A 24,712-nucleotide genomic window follows, 5' to 3' on the forward strand; every position below is an offset into this window, starting at 1 on the left:
CTGGGAAGAGGTAAGACCCTGATCTCCCCACTAGAGAGCCCAGTTCTCTAGCCCCCTAGGCCCCAGGGGCCCATTCTGAGCACACACACACACACACACACACACACACACACACACACCGCCACCAGCCATTGCAGCCCTAGAGACTGGGCAGCAACCTGCTTCCTGGCTCCCTCAACAACCATCCCCTGAGGCACCAGTGACCACCAGAGCCATACGGGAAGAACACCGATTGGGAAGAGTGACCACTGGAGCCATATGGGAAGAACACCGATTGGGAAGAGTGACCACTGGAGCCATATGGGAAGAACACCGATTGGGAAGAGTGACCACTGGAGCTTTACGCACCTCTTGCACCTCCTTCACCAACTGGGAAGAAGAGTGACCACTGGAGCCACAGGCCCTACCTACACCAATCAGAAGAAGAGTGACCCAGAACTCCATCTGTAAAGATTAAAGTAAGAAATGGGTAGACAGCAGTGTAAGAACACATTCAACATCATGAAGAACAATACGGCACCACCAGAACTTAGTGATCCTACAACAACAGCAAGACCTGAACATCCCAACACAGATGACCCAGAAGAAAATGATCTTCAAAACAACTTCATGAAGATGATAGAGGCCCTACAAGAGGAAATGAAAAATTCCCTTAAAGAAATTGAGGAAGAGAGAAACAAAAAATTGGAGGAAATCAGTAAATCCCTTAAAGAAAGTCAAGAAACCCAAGGGAAAAAAATCAAATAAGTGAAGAAAGCAGTTCAAGACTTGAAAATTGAAATAGAGGCTATAAAGAAAACACAAACTGAGGGAATTCAGGAAAAAGAAAATTTGAATAAACAAACAGGAGCTACGGATGCAAGCATAACCAAAAGAATACAAGGGATGGAAGGAAGAATCTCAGACATTGAGGATATGGTACAGGAAATAGATTCATCAATCAAAGAAAATGTGAAATCCAGCAAATTTTTTAACACAAAACATCCCCAAAATCTGGGACACCATGAAAAGACCAAACCTAAGAACAATGGGGATAGAAGAAGGAGAATAATTTCATTTCAATGGCACAGAAAATATATTCAACAAAATCATAGAAGAAAACTTTCCCAACCTAAAGAAAGACATGTATATGAAGATACAAGAAGCGTACAGAACACCAAATAGGCTGGACCACAAAAAAAAATTCCCCTTGTCACATAATAGTCAAAACACTAAACATACAGAATAAAGAAGAATATTAAGAGCAGCAAAGGAAAAAGGCCAAGTAACATCTAAAGGCAGACCCATCAGTATAACACCTGACTTCTCAAGAGAAACTCTGAAAGCCAGAAGGTCTTTGACAGGGGTTCTGCAGATACTAAGAGGCCATGGATGACAGCCCAGACTACTATACCCAGCAAACCTTTCAATCACCACAGATGGAGTCAACAAAATACATAAAATACATTCCACTAAAATAAGGAACAAGATAAGGATGTTCACTCTCTCCTATTGTTCACGTACCTATTCGACATAGTACTCAAAGTTCTAGCTAGAGCAATAAGATCAAGGGGATACAAATTGGAAAGGAAAAAGTCAAATTTTCACTATTTGCAGATGACATGGTAGTATACATAAGTGACCCCAAAAATTCTGCCAGGGAACTCCTACAGCTGATAAACACCTTTAGTAATGTGGAAGAATACAAGATTAACTAAAAAAAAAATCAGTAGCCCTCCTATATACAAATGATAAACGAGCTGTGAAAGAAATTAGAGAAACATCAAATTTTACAATAGCCACAAATAATATAAAATATGGTGGGATAACTCTAACCGAACAAGTAAAAGACCTATATGACAACAATTTTAAGTCTTTGAAGAAAGAAATTGAAGAAGATATCAGAAAATGGAAATATCTCCCATGCTCTTGGATAGGTAGGGTCAACATAGTAGAAATGGTAATCTTACCAAAAGCAATCTACAGATGCAATGCAATCCCCATCAAAATCTCAATGCAATTCTTCACAGACCTTGAAAGAACAATAATCAACTTCATACGAAAAAACAAAAAACTCAGGCTAGCTAAAACAATCTTATATAATAAAGGAACTTCCAGAAGCATCACCATCCTGACTTCAAGCTCTACTACAGAGCTATAGTAATAAAAACAGCTTGGTATTGGCCTAAAAACAGACACATTGATCAATGAAATCAAATTGAAGACCCTGACAATAATCCACACAGCTACGAACACCTGATTTTTGACAAAGAAGCCAAAATTATACAATGGAAAAAAGAAAGCATCTTCAACAAATGGTGCTGGCATAACTGGATGCCAACATGTAGAAGATTGCAAATAGACCCATATCTGTCACCATGCACAAAACTTAAGTCCAAGTGGATCAAAGACCTCAACATAAATCCAGATACACTGAACCTGATGAAAGAGAAAGTGGGAAGTAGTCTTGCTCGCATTGGCACCAGAGATCACTTCCTAAATATAACACCAGTAGCACAGACACTGAGAGCAACAATCAATAAATGGGACCTCCTGAAATTGAGAAGCTTCTATAAGGTGAAGAACACTGTCAATAAGACAAAACGACAGCTTACAGAATGGGAAAAGTTTTTACCAACCCCACATCTGACAGAGGGCTGATCTCCAAAATATATAAAGAACTCAAGAAAATAGACATCAAAATATCAAATAATCATTTAAAAACTGGGCTACAGATCTAAACAGAATTCTCAACAGAAGAATCTCAAATGGCTGAAAGACATTTAAAGAATTACTCAACATCCTTATTCATCAGGGAGATGCAAATCAAAACGACTCTGAGATACCATCTTACACCTGTCAGAATGGCTATGATCAAAAACACTGAAGACAGCTTATGTTGGAGAGGATGTGGAAAAAGGAGAACACTCCTCCACTATTGGTGGGAATGCAAACTTGTACAGCCACTTTGGAAATCAGTATGGTGCTTTCTCAGAAAATTGGGAATCAACCTACCTCAAGACCCAGCTATATCACTCCTGGGCATACACCCAAAAGATGCTCAACCACGCCATAAGAACATAGGCTCAACTATGTTCATAGCAGCATTATTCATAATAGCCAGAACCTGGAAATGGCCTAGATGCACCTCACCAAAGAATAGATAAAGAAAATGTGGTGCATATACACAGTGGAGTATTACTCAGCAGTAAAAAACAATGTCATCATGAAATCTGTAGGCAAATGGATAGAACTAGAAAAAAACATCCTGGTGATGTAATGTTGTGCCCAGATTGTGGGGACCCCCAAAAGACCACCACAGAGACTGAATCCTGTATATAAAAGCAAACAGCCTTTATTTTCAAGCTTGGAGCTTGGGCTCTCTGTCCAATGCAGCAGCGACAGCAGAGAGCCCAAAGCACAGGCAGGGTGGAGTTTTTATCATAGCAGAGGTTGGGGTGAGGGGATTTCCAGGGTTCAGGACCCTGATTAGCTGACATTTGTATGGGGTATTGTAGATGAACAGTCTTATTAAATAAGAAACACAGAGCCAATTGTAGAGTTAAAAGCTCAAGAGGTTAGAGCAATAGCTGAGAGCTGAGCTTACCCTTCACTGCTGCTGCTGTCCTTCCTCTCAGCAAGAGTGCTACTTCCTGTGTATCTGTCTATTTATAGACTTTCTGTTCTGCCTTCTCATTGGTTGTAAACCCAACCACATGACCTCCTCGTCACTGCCCATCTATACAGACCTCCAGGTCTTCTATGGTTGGTATTGAGATTAAAGACGTGTGTCTCCATGCTGGCTGTATCCTTGAATACACAGAGATCTGCCTAGCTCTGCCTCCCAAGTGCTGGGAATAAAGGTGTGCACCACCACCTCTCAGCTTCTGTTATGGCTTGCTATTAGCTCTGACCCCCAGGCAACTTTATATATTAACATACAAATAAAATCACATTTCAGTACAAATAAAATAGCACCATAGGGTATGTTTGGAATGTCAGGTATTTCCCCTTAGATGCAGGCCCCACTGGGTGGGATCAGCTTATGGCTTTTCCTGGGTTCAGGTGGTGCCTGCCAGAAGCTGTGTCTGGGCCTCTAAGCCTGTCATGTCAGCTGTGTGGTCAAGATGTTTCTCCCTCCACCCCAACAGTAACCCAGACCCAGAAAGACAAACACAGTATATACTCACTCATAAGTGAATATTAGACACAAAGCAAAGGATAACCAGGCTACAATCCACAATCCCAGAGAAGCTAGGTAAAGAGGAGAACCCTAAGAGAGACATGCATGGATTGCCCCAGGAAGGGGAAAGGGTTAAGATCTCCTAGATAAACTGGAAGGTGAGAACATGAGGGTTCAAGAGGGCCGAGTTGGGGGAGGGACAGAGAAGGAGAGCAATGAAAGAGATATCTTGATAGAAGTGAACCATTAAGAGGTTAGGAAGAAATCTGGAACTAGGGAAATCCCCAGGAACTCACAAGGATGTCCCCAGCTAAGACTCATGGCAATGGTGGACTGGGTGCTTGAACTAGCCTTTCCCTGCACTTGGATTGGTGTCTACCCTAATTGTCATCATAGAACCTACATCCAGTGACTGATGGAAGCAGATGCAGAGACCCACAGCGAAGCACTTGGCCAAGATCCTGGAGTTCAGTTGAAGAGAGGGAGGAGGGAATATAGAAGCAAGAAGGGCCAGGTTGGGGGGGGGGGGTAAGGGGTGCGGGGGGGGGGGACCACAGAGACAGCTGACCCAAACTATTGGGAGCTCATGGACTCTGGACTGACACTGGGGAGCCTGCATGGGACCACACTAGGCCCTCTGAATATGGGTGACAGTTTCGTGGCTTGATGTGTTTGTAGGGCAATGGGACCAGGACTTATCCCAGGTACACGAACTGGCTTTTTAGAGCCCATTCCCTATGGTGTGATGCCTTACTCAGCTGTGATGGGGGGAGGGGGCTGGTTCCTGACCCAACTTGGTTTGCCAGCCTGTGTTGACTACCCGAGGGAGGCCTTACCCCCTATGAGGAGGAGATAGGGGTGGGATGCAGGGAAGGTGTGGAGAAGTGGGAGAAGGGCACTGGGGGGGGGTATATAAAATGAAAAAAAAAGATTTTAAATGTTGTCATACAGATAAACTTACTTCCTCAAGCAGTAGTTGTAAAAGCAGGAACTATGTCCTGCCTTTTAAAAAAAATCTCAGCAAATAACTCAGGGTGTCCCTGCTAGACACCCCACTAGAGCATAGGACTCGTGGTTTGTTGAAAAATCAGAATAAAATACATAGGTACAATCTCTCTCAGCACAATACGATAATTGTCAATGTTTTTTTTTTTTTGACATGAATCACATACTATATACTTTATTAATCATTTACCTCTGGGGTGAGACAGGAAGAAGAAAAAAAAAAACCCAGAGCACAGAAGTTATGAAGTTATGAAGTAGCACAGCAAACCACAGCTGTGGTCGAAATCATGTTTTAATACTGAAATCTCCCTTTTCTGTATTGAAAAAAAAAAAAAAGCCAAGGAGTATTTTGTGGGCGCCCCATGATATATATACATCAAATATTGTATTGATTTTTTATTTCTATAATTAAACATTTATCTTCAATAGAATCAGCCTTTATTTGCAGAAAGAACACTTCTGTTTTATGGGGTTTGAAGTATTTTTGTGGGGTTTATAGTTTTGTGGCTAGCCCTTTAACAAATTTGTAAGCAAATGCATTTCAGAATCCTACACTTATTTCAGTTGTATATATTTTTAAAAATAAAAACAACATATTTAATAATAGTAGACAAATACTTGTTGAATGACTAGACGGAAGAATGAGTGACTTTATTCATTATGTATTCCCGTGTCCCTTCAGCTGCAGTTTGGTTTCCTCTATTGATCTGTCTTTAGAGAGGATGGCTCTGTGTGGCCATACCGCCGTCCTCACCTTACAGTCACATTCCCCTTAGGAGTTAAAAAGTTGTCACTATATTTTATTTTGTTTAACTTGAGCATTTTTAAAGATTATTTTATTTTGGGCTAGAGAAATGGCTCAGCAGTCAAGAGCACTGACTGCTCCTCCAGGAGACCCAGGTTCAATTCCCAGCACCCACATGGCAGCTCACAACTGTCTGTAACTCCAAGATCTGACACCCTCACACAGACATGCAGGCAAAGCACCAATGCACATAAACAAAATAATTTTTTAAAAATTCTTTTATTTTTATGTATGTGTGCTTTTGTGTGCATGTGCACACAAAAGGCAGAGAAAGGAATCAGATTCCCCGGCGTTGGAGTTACAGGTGGGTGTGAGCCACCCGATGGAGATGCTGGGAATCAAACTCCAGTCCTCTGAAAGCGCAGCAATTGCTCCTAATGGATGGGCCATCTCTCCAGTCCTACCGCTATGTTTTTATTGGGAGATACCTAATGTTATGGCATTTCATACAGTTCCTCATGTTGCTGTGAACCCCAACCATAAAATTATTTTTGTTGCTACTTCATAACTGTACGTTTGCTACTGTTACGAATTGTAATGTAAATATTTGATATGCAGGCTGTCTGATAGGTGATCCCTGTGAAAGGGTCACTCGACCCCCAAAGAGGTCACAATCCATAGGTTGAAAACCACTGCTGTAGAGCCTAGCAGAGGGCCTGGAACTTGGGGGACACCTGATGTATCTGTGACTGTTCTCTAAGTCTAGAATGTGGTTGAATTTGGTCAGGGTCCTAAAACACACCCTCACTTTAAGAAATGGAAAAATGCCAGTTTTAAAGAGTAAAGTTCAAATGTAGACAGTGTAATAGGCAGGAGATACTGCAGATCGCTTGGATTTCATTCTAAACACGCTCCATCACACATCTGGATGAAGCCATTTCAGTGTGAGTGTAGGGTACTAGCTCAAAATAACTTATATGGCATCAGGCTAGCCTTGTATTTTCTACAGGTGAAAGCAGATTCAAGTGAAAAGGAGAAGCCAGACTGACAGGAAATGAGCCACGTAACTTCTGAGAGGCAGGAAGACGAAGGTGGTCTTTCTTGCCAGATAACCCTTGCCAGGTACATTATGGGAAGGAAGGTGGTAGGATGAACTGATGCACCACGCTGTTTTTCTTTTGTAGTATATAAGAAGCTAATTTCCCTCCCCTGTACTGAGGCTCCCTTGGGCTTGGTTCTAAAAACCACCTGGCTCTTACAGCAGCTCAGGCCCACAAATGCCAGATGTTTGAATCAGTCATGCCTAATTTCCTTATGGAAAAGAGGCTTGGTTGGGTAATTATTAAAATGCAATAGGATGTGTTGCATAATGCCTTGGCATGTCAGAGAGTGCTATGTCCATTAGCCTATTAATGACATGCAGGACTGAGGAGCTACTTGACTCCTCTTCTTGCTGGTGAGGAATGGAAGGCATGCCAGACCCTTTACCCACCTGAGAGGAACATATAACCTAAAAAAAAATGTTTTAGGGAGCAAAAAGATTCTAGCAGGAAGTCTTAGCTAGGAATGGCCTTTTAAAGCAGAAAAGAAGGTTGAGAAGAGCTGCTTCCAACCCTTTGCCTTGCTATGGCTAGGGAATAAAAAGGAAAGGAACACGCGCAGACATATGCAATTTGCTATCTTCAAATGTCTTTTGCTCACTGTCAGCCTCTCATCTAGTGCAAGCTGTTCTAGTCCATGGGAAGCAGCGAGCTCAATTCCCACAAATATGGACTGACACCTCCTCTCACCAATGCACCCTGAAGTCAGGAGAGAGTCTACAACACCTTTTTCTTGCTACCTGGATGGCAATGAGAAATCAACACCTACTGCAGGGAAGATTATGCAACCTAGCTGTGTAGCCTGAATCAGCACACAAACAACAAAAACATTCACTCAGTACAAGGCAAAGAGTCCCTTTTAAAAAAACAGAGGAAAGCAGATGTGGTGGCCTGTAATCCTAGCAGAGACAGGCAGATCTCTGAGTTTGAGGCCAGCCTGGTCCATAAAGCAAGTTCCAGGACAGCCAGGACTACACAGAGAAACCCCCATTTCAAAAAACAAAAAACAAAACAATCAAAAAGAAACAGCAGACAATGATATTCATTGATGGAAATGATGTCATCCTTAAGAGATGAAACTGCTAAAAATAAATAAGTAAATAAATCTACATCCTGTCAAAAAACAGGAAGGTATTTTAAATGTCATAATGTCTACTACTTTTAATTATACTTTAATATAATGTCTGTGTTTATTTATCAAGGTTCCCCTACTAAGCATAGGTTTTTTGGTTTTTTGTTTTGTTTTGTTTTGAGACAGGGTTTCTCTACATAGCCCTGGCTGTCCTGTAACTCATTCTGTAGACCAGGCTGGCCTCAAACTCAGAGAGATCTGCCTGCCTCTGCCTCCCGAGTGCTGAGATTGAAGGCGTGCGCCACCACCGCCCAGCAAGCTCTAGGTTCTTGGTTCTTTTTTGCATCAGAAGCTAACACAGAAGAGGTGTCTGTACATCAATAACTAACAGAGCAGTGTGGAACTAATGCCTTCATGAATAGCAAACAGTTCATACCCAATTTCTTATTCTGCATACTACCAATAGGAACATTGGAAGAGAATTTGGGATACAGGTACTCAGACAGTATGGATGCTTTGTTATTGGGGCTGTAATGTACAAATGGACAGACTGTTCACTGGGCAAGATTATCCAGCCAAATGTGCAAGTTACAGTAGAAAATTCAGCCCATGTTCTTCACTGTGAGCCACAGTATCACTCCACATGTGCCCATAGAAAGCAGGACCTTCTTACAGATCCCTCCGGAAGCACTGTGCGCAGTAGAGATGAGCCTGCGTTCAAGAATGATTTTGAATTCTCTCTGACAGGTACATCCTAAGAGCAAGATAACGTGCCCTGCTGACCAGATTTCACAAGGTCAATGTAACAGTGGAGATGGTCTGTTCTTGAACTAAGAACAAAGTTGGAGATTGTTTTCCAGGGATTGTCGACAGAGGATGGGCTTAAAAAAAATAAATACTTCTCAATTAAAAGAATTGTCTGAGGTGATAGAGTGCCTCAGCTATAAAACAGGATTCCTACGAGGTTACAGCTGACCCTGACCAACCTTATCCGTCAGCCACAATCCAGAAAATGTCTGCGGGGTACAGCCTATCTCCCAAGATAGCTGTCTTGCCTGAAACTGACAATTCCAAGAAAGACAGATTACAGACCCACACAAAGCCCGCTATGGCTGCAAGAACTTCCTCATTCCCAAGCCTCCCACCTGCCTCTGTAAAGGGCCCCAGCTAGCCTTTCCCCTTTCAAGACACTCCTTCCCTCAGGAGAGTGTCTGTCCTTCCCTCTAAGTGTTCAGTCTGTTGAGGTCAGTTTCTGGTCTCTTTCTGCCTTCTGTCTCTTTAAGCTGTCTTATTAATCTAACAGAAGGGAGCCTCAGTATTTCCCTGATCGCAGGAAGTAAGTTACAGAATCAGCGGCACACAATAAACAAATAAAAACAAAACCAACTCTGTGAAGGCTTAAAGATCCTAGAATCACTACTAGGCATTACTAGAGACCATCCGGTCCAATGATATCCTGATTATACCAACAAGCAAGCCAAACAGATCAAGATTAAGTGACTTGCTTGAGGGTGGCAAAACTGAGCCTAAAACCTCGATATTTTTTCTTTCAATCTAATAATCTATCACACCTGGCTGGCATTGCCATGGTTATAACCGAGGACCATCAACTATGCACCGATGTGGGGAAAGACTGAGACATAGGGACTTAGTTTCTATCCAAGGCCTTACTGCAATATGGGAAGAACAGGAAATGGAAGTACAAGAGGGGAAGCAATCCTAAGAGCTGGCACAGAGGGAGGCTGGGACTCTTTTTTTCTAAGTGGGAGTAGTGTTGCCCAGGTGAGCAGCAGGCATAGGGTGGGGGTGCCTTCTTATGCCTGGGCAGAAGGTTGGGGAAGGGCCAGGCCAGGTGGCCGAGCAGGTCCAGCGGAAGCTGCAAGCGGGCCTAAAGCCTGGAACGTGAGCGAGCAACTTCCAGGGCCCCTCTGGGCACGGAGCTGAATCAGCCTCTGGGCTCATGACCCGAATGTGTAAAGATGAGTGGGAGAGAGCCTCATTCCAGCTGGCATCTGGGGGCGTGGGAGCGAGGGGGAGAAGCCACGGCGGGCGCCGAGAGCCGTGACGGGGGGGGGGGGGAGCTGCACTGAAGTCCAGATGGCAGCAGCCCCATCCGAACCCCCGCTCCCCGACCCCGCTCGGGGCGGTGATTCCAGATACCGCCGCCGCCGTGCGCGAGCGCGCGCTCAACCAGCCGCCCCGGGCCTTCCGGGGTGGCGCGCGGGCGGCCGGGGGAGGCGGGGCCTCGCCCGGGCCCCGCCCACGCGAGGGCTGCGTAACAATGGGGGCGGTCCTCGGAACGGCGCTGCGGCGGCGGCGGCCCGGGGGCCTGCGGGGAGGCGGAGTCCCCTCGGCCGCAGCTGCTGGCCAGCTAGCTCGGGATTTGAAAGATTATAAAGTCCGGGCGGAGAGGGCGGCGGCATCGGATGCGCGTGTGGCGGAAGCGCCGGCGGCATGAACTACCCGGGCCGCGGCGCCCCGCGGAGCCCCGAGCGTAACGGCCGCGGCGGCGGCGCCTGGGAGCTGGGCTCGGACGCGGCGGGCACGTTCGGCGGCGGCGGCTGCTGCTTCGAGCACCAGCCGGGAGACGGCGTGCCGCTGGCGTTGCTGCGCGCGGAGCCGCTGCACCTGGCGCCGGGCACCGACGACCTGAGCCACCTCGCTCTGGACCCGTGCCTCAGCGACGAGACCTACGACTTCAGCTCGGCCGAGTCCGGGTCGTCGCTGCGCTACTACAGCGAGGGCGAGAGCGCGGGCGGCGGCAGCTCTTCCTCGCCGCCGCCGCCGCTGGTCGCCCCGAACTCGGGGGGCGGTGGGGCGGCGGGAGGGGGCCCCGGGGACAGGAAGCGCGCCCGGGCCGGCAGCGCCGCTGCCCGGCACCGCTACGAGGTGGTGACGGAGCTGGGCCCCGAGGAGGTACGCTGGTTCTACAAGGAGGACAAGAAGACCTGGAAGCCCTTCATCGGCTACGACTCCTTGCGCATCGAGCTCGCCTTCCGGACCCTGCTGCAGACCACGGGCTCCCGTACCGGCGTGGAGGGCCGCGATGGAGACCCGGCGTGCGGCCAGGCCTCCAGCTCCGGGGAGGAAGACGACGAGGACCGCGCCTGCGGCTTCTGCCCGCGGGCAGCGGGGCCCGAGCCCGAGATGGAGGAGCTGGTGACCATCGAGCCGGTGTGCGTGCGCGGCGGCCTCTACGAGGTGGACGTCACTCAAGGAGAGTGCTACCCGGTGTACTGGAACCGTAAGTGGCTGGCTAGGGGCGGGCCGGGTACGACGCGCGCGGGACCGGGTTAGGGGCTTGGTTGCCCCCGCGATGCCTACTTACCGCTGGTCGGGTTAGGATGCAGATTGTGCGGGGTGCGTCGGCAGGTGAAGGGTAAAAGACCAGATGGCAGCGCCCAAGCTGCCGGGAGGGGGGGTGGGGGTGGTCAGAGAGGAGGATTCCGCCGGGGATGGCGCCTCCTGGGTGAGCCGAGTGCTGCTGCCATCCCCTGGAGGGGATCCAGGAGCGGATCCCCAATCCGGTAGCTTTAATTTCTTGACCCTCCTAGTGTCCACCTGCATATCTGATTTGGTCTCATGTCTCCTGAAGCGCTCGTGATTTAAACAACATGTTCTGGAGTGAGTGGGGAGGTTTGAGAGTGTCTGCTTGAGAATCAACAGTTTAGTTTAGAGACCCGGGAAGAGAAAAGCCCTGGCGGGAAAGGGGAGCTACGGTGTGTTATTCCCTTGGTTGTATTGGCAGAAGAGGAAAGAACCGCAGGAAACGGCTCTGGGAAGTGGATCCGTGCCCTCTGTGTGGAATGCTTGTGTATCTCTTGAGTCCTTTCTATATACTTTTGCTTCTTAACCTGGGAATATCTGCCTTAGCATGCAGCACATATTAATATGATATATAATTAATATAATCACATATATGTGATATATAATAATAACAGAAGCTGTTGGCCATCAATAATTTGTAACATACAGTATTAACTTTATGGGGTTCAGTGCCTTAACTCAGAGGTCCTTCCCGATCTTTTGGCCCTCCATACATCTTACTTTATTCTGACATGTTAATAATGTGTATCGATGGCTTAGCTTCCTTTCAGTGTAGTGACTTCTGGGCAGAGTCCACCACCTTTATCTTTGTGTTCATAAAACCTAGCGCAATAGGTATTCAATGACTTGGTATTGGCATTGAATTGCACCAGTGATTTGATAATGTCAAAGCATGCATGCATTAAGTGCAAGTTACCAACATGGCAAATTCCAACAACATGCCAAGTCAGGTAAAATTAGCATAGCAGAAATTTCTTGCTACTCTTGATGACAATAAAGGCATTTGTTACTTTTTTTAAGATGAGACTCATGTGGACTCTGTTATGTCACCTCTTGATTATAAGCTCACTGAGGACAAGGAGCTCTTGCATTCATTCATTGATTTGCATATTTACTTAGTGATTGAATCTGCAAGCACAGTGCTCCTGTGCACATTATTAGGAAAATCCATATCTATCAGAGGCCCTCTCTCTGTGTCTCTCTCTAATGATCTAGACATCACCGTAGGTCTTTTCTGCAGATAGAAGCACAGAACCTAGTGGACTTAGAAAGAAGGATGAGAATGCAGAGCATCCTCCAAGGGGAACTGGGAACTAGAAGCTCAGCCTCACCCTTAGCTTAGACTTCGAGTGCATGGATTATGCTTACACGTTTTTGGTTTTGGTTTTGTTTTTGAGACAGGGTTTCTCTGTGTAGTTTTGGTGCCTGTCCTGGAGCTGGCTCTGTAGACCAGGCTGGCCTCAAACTCATAGAGATCCGCCTGGCTCTGCCTCCTGAGTGCTGGGATTAAAGGCGTGAGCCACCACCACCCGGCTATGCTTACATGTTTTAATGCCTTATTGTTCACAAAGTAATTTTGACGGTAGTCATTGCACTGTGACAGCAAACTGATATTGACTTTCAGCATATGAGGAAGTAGCCCCAGTGCAATTAATGAACTTGACCAAGGTCACTCAGCTAGAAAGTGATGCAGCAAGCATCTCTTTAGTCAGTGAGGGAACACAACGCCATATCTGAAAAATTTCAGGATATAAAACTGAGTGCAGAGGTTGGCTTTAGTCAGGCAGAGGAAGCAGGGGTTTTAGGGAAAGGGGTTCCTCTCAGTTGGGGCCAGCGTATCCAAGGAAACACAGGTGTGAAACTGCAGAGCAGTTGAAGAATGGAAGGGTGCATCTCTGGAGTTCAGACATGCAGTATGGGTTTGGACTTGACCCCTGCAGAGGTGAGGTGTGTGAGGGCTGCTGAGCGGCACACTCGGGAGAACACTGCCCAGGGTGGATGTGTGGTGCTGAGTTTGGACTTCATCCTTTGAGTCACAGTGAACCAAAGGTGCTGTATTAGTTAGGTGTGATCAGTGCCAGTTGGAGAAGAGAAAACAACATCATATGTTATATAAGTCATGTTATAAACCTGAAGGTCATGTGGACTTAGGCCTCTCCAGTTTTCTTTCCTAAAGCAATTATTATTTGGCCAATTATGACTGATAAATTACTAGTTAATTAGTATAGAAAAAAACCTTTAATTTTAGTATTTTCTGATCAGCTCTTTACAGTGCTCAACCCTGTGGGTGTTCATCTTATAATATAGAGTAAAAACACAAAAGCAGTCTTTCTGGTGTCCTGATAAGTATCCATGTCTCTCTCACATGGTGACATGTCTCCCCTGTAGCTGGTGTCCTGGGTGTCTGTGTACTGTATACATTTTCACACCTTTGGGGGACAGTTCATCATGCCCAGTTTGGTGGTCTCCTCCTTTCCTCAAATAATGGAGCTTAACAATAATGTCCATTTGCTCTTTCCCATTGTGTGTTCCTGTCTTTACCCTTTGGGAAGCTGAATGTGGTGGTAATGAGAGGTTTTTAAAAGGAAGCATTCAACAAGGACCTCCTTAGTGTGGTGGTAATGTCTATCTATTGGCCATTTAGGTTTTTGTGGCCTAATTTAACCCACTTTTTCTTGGCATTAGGGAGAATGAGCTAGCTCTGTCCAATAAAAGAAAGATATTAATGTACCCTTCCTTCTGAACTTCATTCACAGACAATATTTGAATCACTTGAGCATCTGACAGTTAGACGGGGAACAGCATTTGTCTTCTACAGATAGGAAGTGCGTTTAGATGGGGGGGTGGACTAGCTGTAGCACATTTGTTTTGGTTTATCATCTACCTCGATATTCTTATGGCTGCGTGTGGACATCGTAGATAAAAGCTGATCATTGCTGAGTAAAGGCTAGGTGAACTCCCATGTCTCCACTGTTCCTTCTAAGCTCCTTGTTTTGAGAATTTCTATCTGTGGCATGTTAGAATGTGCTTGGGCGAGGTAGGTAGCTGCTAACTGTGCATGGATCTCAAAAAGCTATGTACCCAACAAAGATTAATAATGTGACCACCGCAAAATTGTGTGCTCCAAGTGTGTTGTTTGCCTTGTCCTCGTCAGAGGTGACAAAATATTTGTAAAGAATCTTGGCAAGAAAGTGGCCCAAGAATTTAGTCACACACTGATGGGAAGACATCTGGAACTAGAGATGTTTCACGAGCTTAAAATAGTGTCACTGCTATTTCATGGCATTGGTGTGTGCAGTATACACTGAGAGAGAGTGTATAATTTTTATTCACTGAGCAAATTGCTTAATTGGCCACATTTTTTCCTGTGAATGTGTAGTTTCCCAGAGCAGCCACTAGCCGCAGGTCCCTCGTCCCCTTCTGGCTCTAGTCACATTGTCACAGAGTTTTCAGCCGTTTACACTGTCAGGTACTTTAGAAATTAGTTTGTTGTCTTTGTGGATGGTAAAATGAAAGGGCATTACATTGCTGACAAAACAGGATTTTAAAAAATTGGAGGTTTCCCCTCAAATATGTATTTACTAATTTAGCATAAATGTAACCTATTCAGGTGTGAACAGTAGTTCTTTATGTGCACAGTGGGTATCATGAGAAACTGTAACAGAGTCCAGGGGGGTTCTAGGCACTTTTTCTTGATCAGCTTATGTCTCCAAAACAGGATTGTAAGGGCTTTAGAGACCACTTAACAATACCAATACTAATCATTAATATTAATATGCCTATCTGAGGAAGTGCTGAGGAGCTTTCCCAGATCGCCCTTCCCCAGTAGTTGAGACTAGAAAGCAGCCCTGGGCACCATTTGCAGACCTATCCCAGGTGGAGTCTGCTTTAGGTGCTTTGTAAGTCACTGAAGCGGCACAGGATGCCATTGGCTGCCACGTATAATAGAAGGCAGGACCTGGCACTCCCAATCACACCCCCATCCAAGACTTCTGTTCATCTTTGCTGTTAGTTAAAAAAAAAAATTGTCATATCATTTATTTATTGGATTCACCTTGTTTCTGTATGGCTTGAATGTAATCATGCACGTTATACAAGTGCGTTATATAAATGTTCAGGACGGATCTCTCTCCTCTGCCAAGTCCTTCCTCTTTCTTCATATACTGTTTTATTATAAAAGACCCTTTGTGCTCCTTCCTCTTCCAGAATTTATTTCCTGGATCTTTTATTTCCCCATCAATGCCTGTGTTTTGTTTGGTTGAGGCCTTTTATGTCTGGAACCCTACAGCTGATCCTTTTTTGTAGAGAACAAGAAAAGACTGGCTGTGCTGGCCAAGGCATCCTCAGAAAGTGACAGACACTAAGGGGAGGGAAGGGGGAGGATGAGGAGGGAGTGAAGACTTCACAGGAATCCTGAGGTGGAGATGCTGGCAGAGAGGGGGAAAGTCGTGCTGAAAGCCTGGAAATTGGGGAATCGGATCTAAGACCTTTATCTTTCCATGGGCAGGATAGAGTTTGAACATGTCATCAAGGAAAAGCAACATCAGTGATAAAAGGTTCAGAGTCGGACAGTCCTGGCTTTGTCATGGTACATTCCTAAAAGGTAGAAAAAAAAAAGGAGGGACAGAATGTACTTACTGTGTGTAATCTACATTTCTACTTTAAAAATATTTTCATTAGACTTACTCATTTTATGTGTGAGTATTCTGCATATATGTCTCTGAATCATGCCCTGCTTAGTGCCCATAAAAGTCAGAAGGGGCATCAGATCCCCTAGAACTGGAGTTACAGATGGTTGTAAACGCTGTGTGGGTGCTGGGAATCAAACCCGGCCTTCTGGAAGAATAAATAGCCAGTGCTCTGAACCCCTGAGCATTGCCCCAGCCCCACCTACTTCTACTCTTTTAGTTCTGCATCTTTAAAGGGAAATCGAACCCACAGGAAAAAAGTTGCATCACTGATAAATGAATGGTTTGTTGAGACAAAGAACATATATAGATATTTCTGGTATGGAAACATTAGGAGACAAGTGAAATTGCAGATAGTAAAAAGCTGGTATTGGCTATGTCAGAGAGCTCTGAACAAACACGCGATATGATGGCAGCAGCAGATTCCTCTTTTATGTACTACTTTCCATTTCTGCCAGATTGCCAAGAAGAATAAACTACATATTCCTTGTTTATCCTAAAGTCTTAAGCTACATCGAGATATCTTTATCGTTGTATTTCTTGTGTGTTCAGACTGACTCTGTTCAGTGAGCACAGGGGCCAGGCCAGCCTTTGAAAATTACATTGTTATTGTCACTTCTTTATCCCATAACCAGAGAGCCCTGAAAATTCTGGAGAACTATAAATTACATCTCAGTGGTAGATGGCATTTCTGAATACTTTACAAGTATTTTTATGTGCTTGGTGCAATTCTTAGTCCTGTGTGAGTAGAAATCTGCATTACTACTTCTCCACTTGGCTATTTCATGGACCATTCTTTTAAACACTGGTACAGACTCACCCTGGACACATTCCACAGGACAGAGAAGTAGGTGAGCGCAGCCAAAGCTTGAGGTTTCTGAAGCCTGTGCCGGGGAATGTGCTGCTCTGTGGCGCACTGACAGCTGTCACAGCCTCAGACAGGAGTGGTTAGAGGAGTCCCAGCACCGTGTTCTACAAGTGAAGCGGCAACTTTCACTTCACATTTTATTGACAGAATCCACTATTCTCCTAGACTTGCTTTTGGTTTGGCCCAGGGTCGGCCTAGTATGCCCCCATACTTCTTCAGTAAAACCTGCGTGCGTGCGTGCCTCTGTGTGTGTGTGTGTGTGTGTGTGTGTGTGTGTGTGTGTGTGTGTGTATGCATCTGTGGCAGCTACCCATGTTAGTTATCTTCCTGAATTGCTCAACACCTAATTTTTTTACATAATAATTTTATTTATTCTTTGAGAATTTCAAATTTGTATACAATGTATTTTGGTCATATTTATCTCCTCTACCCTCCAACGCCTTCCAGATACCCTCAACGTGTCCTTCTCTCAACCTCATGCCCTTTTTATTTTTATTATCCACTAAATCCAGTTCGTGCCTCCCATAAGCCCATGGCGGTAGGGCCTTCCACTGGTTCATGGTCAACCTGCTAGGGCCACACTCCCAAAAGAAAAACGACTTGCTTCCCTAGCAGCCATCTATTATCTCTCCTTCTTCTTTGTCCAGTACTTCCCAGCTAGACTGGCTACACAGTAAGTCCCAGAGATCCTCCTGTCTCTACCTCCCCAGTGCTGGGATCACAGGCATATGCTCCTGTGTCCCACTTTGTATGTAGGTACTGGGATCTGAAGTCAGATCCTTGTGTTAGTGCCCAGGCAAGCATTTTACTAATGAAGCCATCTCCTGTCCCCTGAAACCTACATTTTAATATCCAGTATATTTAACCTTCCTCTAAGTTCATTTATGATTTGGAAAACAAAGCCTTTGCTTTGACTCAAAAGATAATCCTCAGTAAGAGACTGCTTCAGATTAAGCCAGTGTTGGGTTCCACTCACTAAAGACAGTAAGTGTGACTGCTCAGGCATGTGTAGTAGCACCTTCTAGACCCCTGGACAGTTGGCTGGCCACTGCTGAAATGAGCCTTTGTTGTATACTTAGCCCTAAGGAAGACAAATGTGGTGTCCCTAAATTAATGAACAGTGGCTGAAGAGATGGCTCAGCAGTTACTGCTTTTGCAAAGGACTCAGGTTCAATTCCTAGCATGCACATGACAGCTCATAACCATCCATAACTCCATTTCCAGGGAATCTGATGGCCGCTTTTGGTTTCTGTGGGTACCAGGCATGCACATGGTACATGTGCATACAGACAGATGCATTTTCATATTTAAGATTAGTACAAGTCACTTGTTTTGCTCTTTGCCTTTCACTAGGAAAAAATTGAGACACGTTTTCCTGTTGTTGTTTGATGTTACTGGGAATTAAACCCAGGGCCTCATACACGCCATGCCAGCCCCATCACCAAGCTTTAGAGTATCTTTTTGGATATTGTCACAGGTGTGTGTGTGTGTGTGTGTGTGTGTGTGTGTGTGTGTGTGTGTTCGTTCATTCATGTGTATACACATATGTGTTCATACATGTGGATGCTAGAGGACGTCTAGTGTCATTCCTCAAGCATTGTCCATCTTGTTTTTTTGAGACAGGATCTCTCACTAGGACACGGAGCTGAGCTGGCTGTCCAGGTGAGCCCCAGAAATTTGCCTGACTCCACACAAGACACACGAAAACTAAGTAAATGAAGTGGTCGACTACAGTGTGTAGTCTTTGGTGTGTAACCCTGCCTTGTGTATAGTGAAAACCCAGCGTTGTAAATCAGGATTGACCTGTTTGGAATTCTGCTCACCTGACAGGAGTCTGTCTTAAAGAAAGACCGCCAGCCCGTCCAGGAAGATGATGGGTCCACACACCGGTGGACCTAGCTTAAAACATTGGTTTTCAAATCACCTTTCACCACACTTCAGCTCTTCAGTTTCCTCTCTGCCATGTCTACCTCAGTGCTGACTGGCTTTGCTAGAGAAGCAGCGTTGTGTAGCCCTTAAAGTCAGGACTGAAGAGCCTCTGGCGCCAGCTCTGCCGTTGCTTGTCTATGTGACTGGACACAGTAACCTGGCTTACCGACGCCTTTGTTTCCCCATAGAAGGTGGCCAGTGCTTTCCACCTCTTAGCACTGCAGTGGATGAGTGAAAATTCCCCATCCTCCTGCCGTTCTCGCCCTCTAAATTTGTGCGCTACTTGACATTCTTGGCTCTCTTAATTTAGAGTCTTTTTTGAGGTGACATTTCCTTGGCCTGTTGTTTTGATAATCACCCCTCAAGTAGGCAGAGTCCTAGATAGAGTCCCGGTTATTGTTGCCCAAACCTGAGAGAAGCCGTGGTTTTCACTTGATCTCTCAGACCCCTGAAAAGTCTGAGCTGTCTTGAATCTCCCCTGCTTGGACCTCAGAGAAGTGCCCCAGCGGGTGTCAGGGGTGGGAAGGGAGTTCTTTGCCTTAGAAACACTCCAAAACCTTGAGCATCTGCCTTGGAGAGACTGACTCCACCCCCAAAGCTCATACAGGTCATCTCTGCCACCTTCTGGGATTTTGATAGAATGGAAAACTTTAAAAAAGTCTGTCCACTTTTCGTTTGAGGTGGAGCCAGCAGCGCTCTCGGTTTTCTGCCATGTTGGCAAAGAAAAATGGCTCACACCAGTCCCTCATACGGTAGAGATCTCAGCCTGGAAACTTCGCAGGAGTCCTGTAGTTGACCTCTAGCCAAGCCAGCAGGCACTGACAGCGGGTTCTGGCATCTAGTAGGCATCTAACTTGAAATAACCTTGACTCTACCCTTAGTAAAGGGTTTGGGAGAACCACCTCTTTCCAGCATTGGCAGGAAAAGCTGGGCAAGCTCAGAGAGCAGGTCTTCGTTGTCAGGTTTCTTTACTTAAATAAATCCTTTAGTCACATGACTTTGAACAAGTTATGACCTGTGGCCTAGTTTCTTCTTTGTAAATGGAGATCATTCCTGTGTCAAAAGATTCAATTGAAATATATGTAGAGTTCTTCCATGACTAAGTAAGTGTTAATTGCTATAACGAAGCCAAGCTCGTGTAACTTTTTGACCTGGAAGCCTTGTCTCTTGGAAATTGAAAGTGATGTGATAGGCCTGTTTTCTTTGTGAGAAAGAGATGTGGAAAGCTATAGCTCTACAAAAGCCACTTTGGCTTAAACTTGACAACATTCACCAATTTGTGGACGTGTACTATAAATATATTTCCATACACCCGCCTTAAACTTGTTTTCATCACCAGAAAGTTGGAGGAATCCCACTGAAGTCGCACATCAAGGCCTTTCTATAACCAGGTGAGATGGAGACAGCGGAAGGCTTGAGTCTGCAGTTCTAATGTTGACTTCTGTCTCCAGAATGGCATCTGGAGTTAGGCTAGTAGTTGGCAGTTATTATTAGCATTGTTCATCAGTCAGCCATCTTTTGTCCTCCTGGTCTTCCTCCCAGTGATGGCTTTCAGCAATTGGATCATATTGTACCTTGGAGTGGTTTTCTTCATAGTCCATTTGCATAGGATTTGTTGGGATTCTGGTGCCTGGGTTTGTAGTGTTAATCTAATTAGTAAAACATTTGGCTTTGGGGAGTTTTTTTTTTTCCCTCCATATTTATTTGATTACAATTATTCTCTTTTACAGTTTGGCTTGGAATCTAGTATATTCAATGTGTCACCACACTCTGCATTTTGATTTACTTCACAAGCTCTATGATTTTTCCTTTTAGTACTTTTCTGTGTATTTCATTCTAGATAGTTCCTATGATTACTTTCTATTGTCAGCTTCCTATTTTGAACATGAAGAATTTCACTGGTCTTCTCTAATCTCTAATCAGCTATCAATTTATTTCATTTTAGATGTTTTTCATGTACGATATATTTCTCACTTCTACAAGTTGTTTAGGTATTTTCTATACCTTGTTTCCTTCTTCATTGTGTTCATATTTTCCTCTACTTCATGCATCAAGGATATGGGATGGTTGTTTTAAAATCTTGTTTTGTTTTGTTTTTTTAAACTATTTTTACAGCTTGTTCTTCTAACCTTACCATCTGTGTTGTGTGGGGGTATGAGGGGCTGTCTGCTGGTTTTCTCCTCCTGGTGGGGTTGTCTTTGAGCTTAGAGCCCAGTTGGTGTTCTTAGGACTCTAGAATTCTGTAGGACCCTAGAATTCTGTAGGACCCTAGGATTCTCTAGGACTTGGGATTCTCTAGGACTCTATAGAATTCTCTAAGACTCTGTAGGATTTTGTAGGACTCTAGAATTCTCTAGGACTCTAGGATTCTCTAGGACTCTAGGATTCTCTAGGACTCTAGGATTCTCTGGGACTCTATGGGACACTATAGGACTCTGCGGGACTCTGTAGGACCCTGTAGGACTCTGTAACATTCTGTAGGACTATGTAGGACTCCGTGGGATTCTCTAGGACTCCGTTAGGACTCAGTAATACCTCTCAGCTTTGCTCCACCACACAGTAACTGTCAGGCTGACATTCTAGGGCTTTCCTTCAATCATTTCTAGGGTCAGAGCAGTTTGTAATATAAGAGTAATTTATCCCTGTTACTGAGGCAATGCCTGTAAGGCATTTGTCAAGATCCCTTGGATTTGGGGCTGGAGAGATGGCTCAGCAGTTAAGAACACTTAGCACACACTTAACTCCTTATATCTCTGAGCCCGTCTACAGCTCCTGCTGTTTATTTCTCTCCTGCCAGCACTGCACTCCAACTACAAAAGACTTACTGATCCTAGAGTGTGAGGTCTAGCCCCAGGGCCTTTGCACTTACAATTCCCTCTGACCCATTTCATTGTTCCTGGGTCATCATGTCTTATGATACACATTTTTCATGCCTAAGATATCTGCAAGGCTCACACTCTGACCTAGATCTTGGCTGTAAAGCTCACCCTCACAAGCATCAACGCAGGGCTGGGGAGGTAGTGGTCGAGAGCACCAGCTGCTCTTCCAGAGGACCTGGATTCAATTTCTAGCACCCACATAGCAGTTCATACCCACCCCTAGCTCCAGTTCCAAGGGATCTGATGCCCTTGTCTGGCCTCAGCACTGAAGACACAAGAGGTGTACAAACGTAAGTGTAGGCAAAACACCGTGCACTAAAATTAAAAAATCAAAACCTTTTTAAACGATTCAAGTCTTTATAGCCTGGTTTTTGGAACATAAGCCACCCACAAGCCTGTATGATCTGTGGGAATTGTCACACCTACTCAGTTTCTAGGGCTCTTTTCTCCCCCGTGTGCATAAATCAGAACTTAGCCAAAGACTTTCTGAGGCCTCCTGTGTTGCTCCCACTGCTCTTCTCTGTGGCCCGCTACGCCCCGGGGTTCTACCCACAGATTCTGACCGCAACTCAGCAGAATTGCTAGGTTCTTTTGAGGTTGTCTTCCCTACATCACAACCTGGGAAGTCCCCTGGCACCAGCAGTGGACGGTGGTAGCACTTGTCCCACGGATTGCTGCCTTCTCAATCTGTTCTCCATTGTTGTTGGGAGCTGAGGTCTGCTCTTCCAGACTAACACACTGTTCTGTCCTTTCTGTTTAGTTTTTAAAATAAATTTACTTTTTTGTTTTTTTTGTTTGTTTGTTTTTGTTTTTTTTGAGTCAGGCTTTCTTTGTGTAACCCTGGCTTTCCTGGCACTCTCTCTCTAGAGTAGGTTGGCCTTAAACTCAGAGATCCACCTGCCTCTGCCTTCTAAGTGCGGGGATTAAAGGTGTGTGGTGTGGCACAGTGCCTAACTCTCTGCTGTTTAGAGTTTTGTTACACTTAATTATCATTTTGTGTATGTGCACAAATGATGTGTTTGTGTAGGGGTGTGCATATGGAGGTCAGAGGACAATTTGAGGAAGCCAGTTCTCTGCTTCTACCATGTGGGTCCCAGGGATTGAACTCAGGTCATCAGAACTGGTGGCAGGAACCTTTACCTATTGACCAGCTTACGGGCACCTGCTCTTTCCATTCTTTTAAATTCTTCTTCCTGTATTTCTGCATGTCTGAGACAAGATGGAGTACTCTCAAATACTTTGTGTCTTTCTGTGGGGGGAGGTGTAATTAGAATGAGCAACAGTACCCCTTTAAGTGGGGGACAGATCAAGGGTCTGCCACATTGAGCTGCCTCACTAGCCATGTTTAGGGCCTATAGGGTAAAAATGCCTGCTAACTTTTTATATCAAAACTCTGCTGCTAGCCCTTTTATTCCTGATATAATACCCGCGGGCTAATTTAATCAGTTGCTGCATTTAATTTTTTGTGCCCTCCAGTGGACTAAGTGTTCATAGCACTTTGAGACTTCACATCCTGGAATCCTAACTTCCAGGGTGATGGTATTGGGGCATGCAGGTGGGGGAAGTGGGACCTCACCAGACACTGAGTCTGCCTGGTTGAAGTCTTCACCTTCCACTTTCCAGTCTCCAGAACTGATGAAATTGCCATGTGTGAGCTGCCCAGTTTATAGTATTCCACTGTAGCAGTCTAGATGACTGAGACAGCTGCTTCACTACCTCCTCCTCTGTCTGCTTCTTACAACTCCATTGTAACAAAGGCAGGAAGGACCTGCCTTTTCTTGGTATCACCAAGAAATAACTCAGAATGCTAGATTAACTCGCCAGTCCCAGTGTGATGGATGACACGATCTCATCTTCAAGTCTTAGCAGACTTTGGGCTCCCCAGGCTGCCTTCTACACTTGTCCTGGCAGGAGGTACTCATTTGGAATTTTGAGATGATAGAAAAATGGGGTTTTAATGATGCCAGATGGCTGAAGATTCCAGGAGGATAGAGTCAGACTTAACTGCTCCTGTGGCTTGAGAGACTTCAGACAGCTTCTGAGTCAAAGCAGTGTGGTAATGTAGAGTGGGGTCTGAGTGGAGCGGTGACATTATGATCCGTTGCCACTCTGCTGAAGGCAGTGTCTGATTTCAGCCTTGCCCGGTATCTTCAGTGTCCGGCTTTCTGTGTGCTTCTCAGCGTTCTGGACCTGCGCCATAAGAACCCCCGTTTCTTCTTCTTACCTCTTCTGCTCCTCCTCTTTAGAAAGACTAGCTTTTCTTTTGATTTCCTTTCAGTTCACAGCTCAGGTTCAGATTCATTTGCCCCTCGGTTAGTTTGGCTGTGGCATTTGTTACCATCCTCCTAAGTACGGTTCATCCTTTGCACTGAGGCGTTTTCTTTCCATGGTTTCTAAAAACTTGAATTACTGTGATTCAATGCTTATTTATCTGTTGTCTGTGGTCTCCAGATAAGAGGAAACCCTTCTCTGGCAAGTGACTCTATAGAGAAATATGTGGTTGGCTTGAGTCTTAAAGGTCCTCACGACAGGAATGAATTAAAAACCTGGAGTCAGGAGGATGGTTGCACTTTGAGAGATTGTGTGGCGTGAAGCGATCGAAGTGGAGTAGAGAAGGGTCAGAGACAGCTAGATCCGCACTAGACTGGGGTGAGCTTTGTCACGCTGAATTTTTAAATTTTATCTTGTGAAAATGAAACATTTGGCAGGTGTAAAATGGAGAAGCTGAAATTTGCATTTTAGATTGCCACTTTGGCAGCAGTGTGAAAGAAAGTGTAAAGCCGGGAAGGGCACTCAGAATGAGGGAGAGTCGCTAGGGAGTTAGCGGAGTGCTCTGAGACAGCCGGCCGGCCACGAGGACGCTCTGGACGGTTGGGACGGGAGGAGGCGATAGGATGAATGGACAGTGCTGTGTTCCTCACGGGGCGGAGGATGTGT

At 45.2% G+C, this 24,712-nt stretch overlaps 1 protein-coding gene across 7 annotated transcripts in view; it reads left to right on the forward strand.

The window, feature by feature from the left end:
• Positions 1 to 10,388: 10,388 nt before the first annotated feature.
• Positions 10,389 to 24,712, forward strand: part of Ddhd1 (DDHD domain containing 1) — a 74,627-nt gene continuing 60,303 nt past the window's right edge. For 4 of the 7 annotated variants that reach the window (XM_028873601.2, XM_028873603.2, XM_028873602.2 and 1 more), the window contains exon 1: positions 10,390 to 11,328. In XM_028873601.2, the coding sequence (XP_028729434.1) occupies positions 10,539 to 11,328 (790 nt within the window). In that variant the 5' untranslated portion in view covers positions 10,390 to 10,538. Of the gene's footprint in view, positions 11,329 to 24,712 lie in introns of all 7 variants that reach the window. The other 3 variants (XM_028873597.2, XM_028873600.2, XM_028873598.2) reach the window with 1 other exon arrangement.

The sequence above is a fragment of the Peromyscus leucopus genome, chromosome 9, assembly GCF_004664715.2.
Source record: "Peromyscus leucopus breed LL Stock chromosome 9, UCI_PerLeu_2.1, whole genome shotgun sequence".
NCBI lineage: Eukaryota > Metazoa > Chordata > Mammalia > Rodentia > Cricetidae > Peromyscus > Peromyscus leucopus.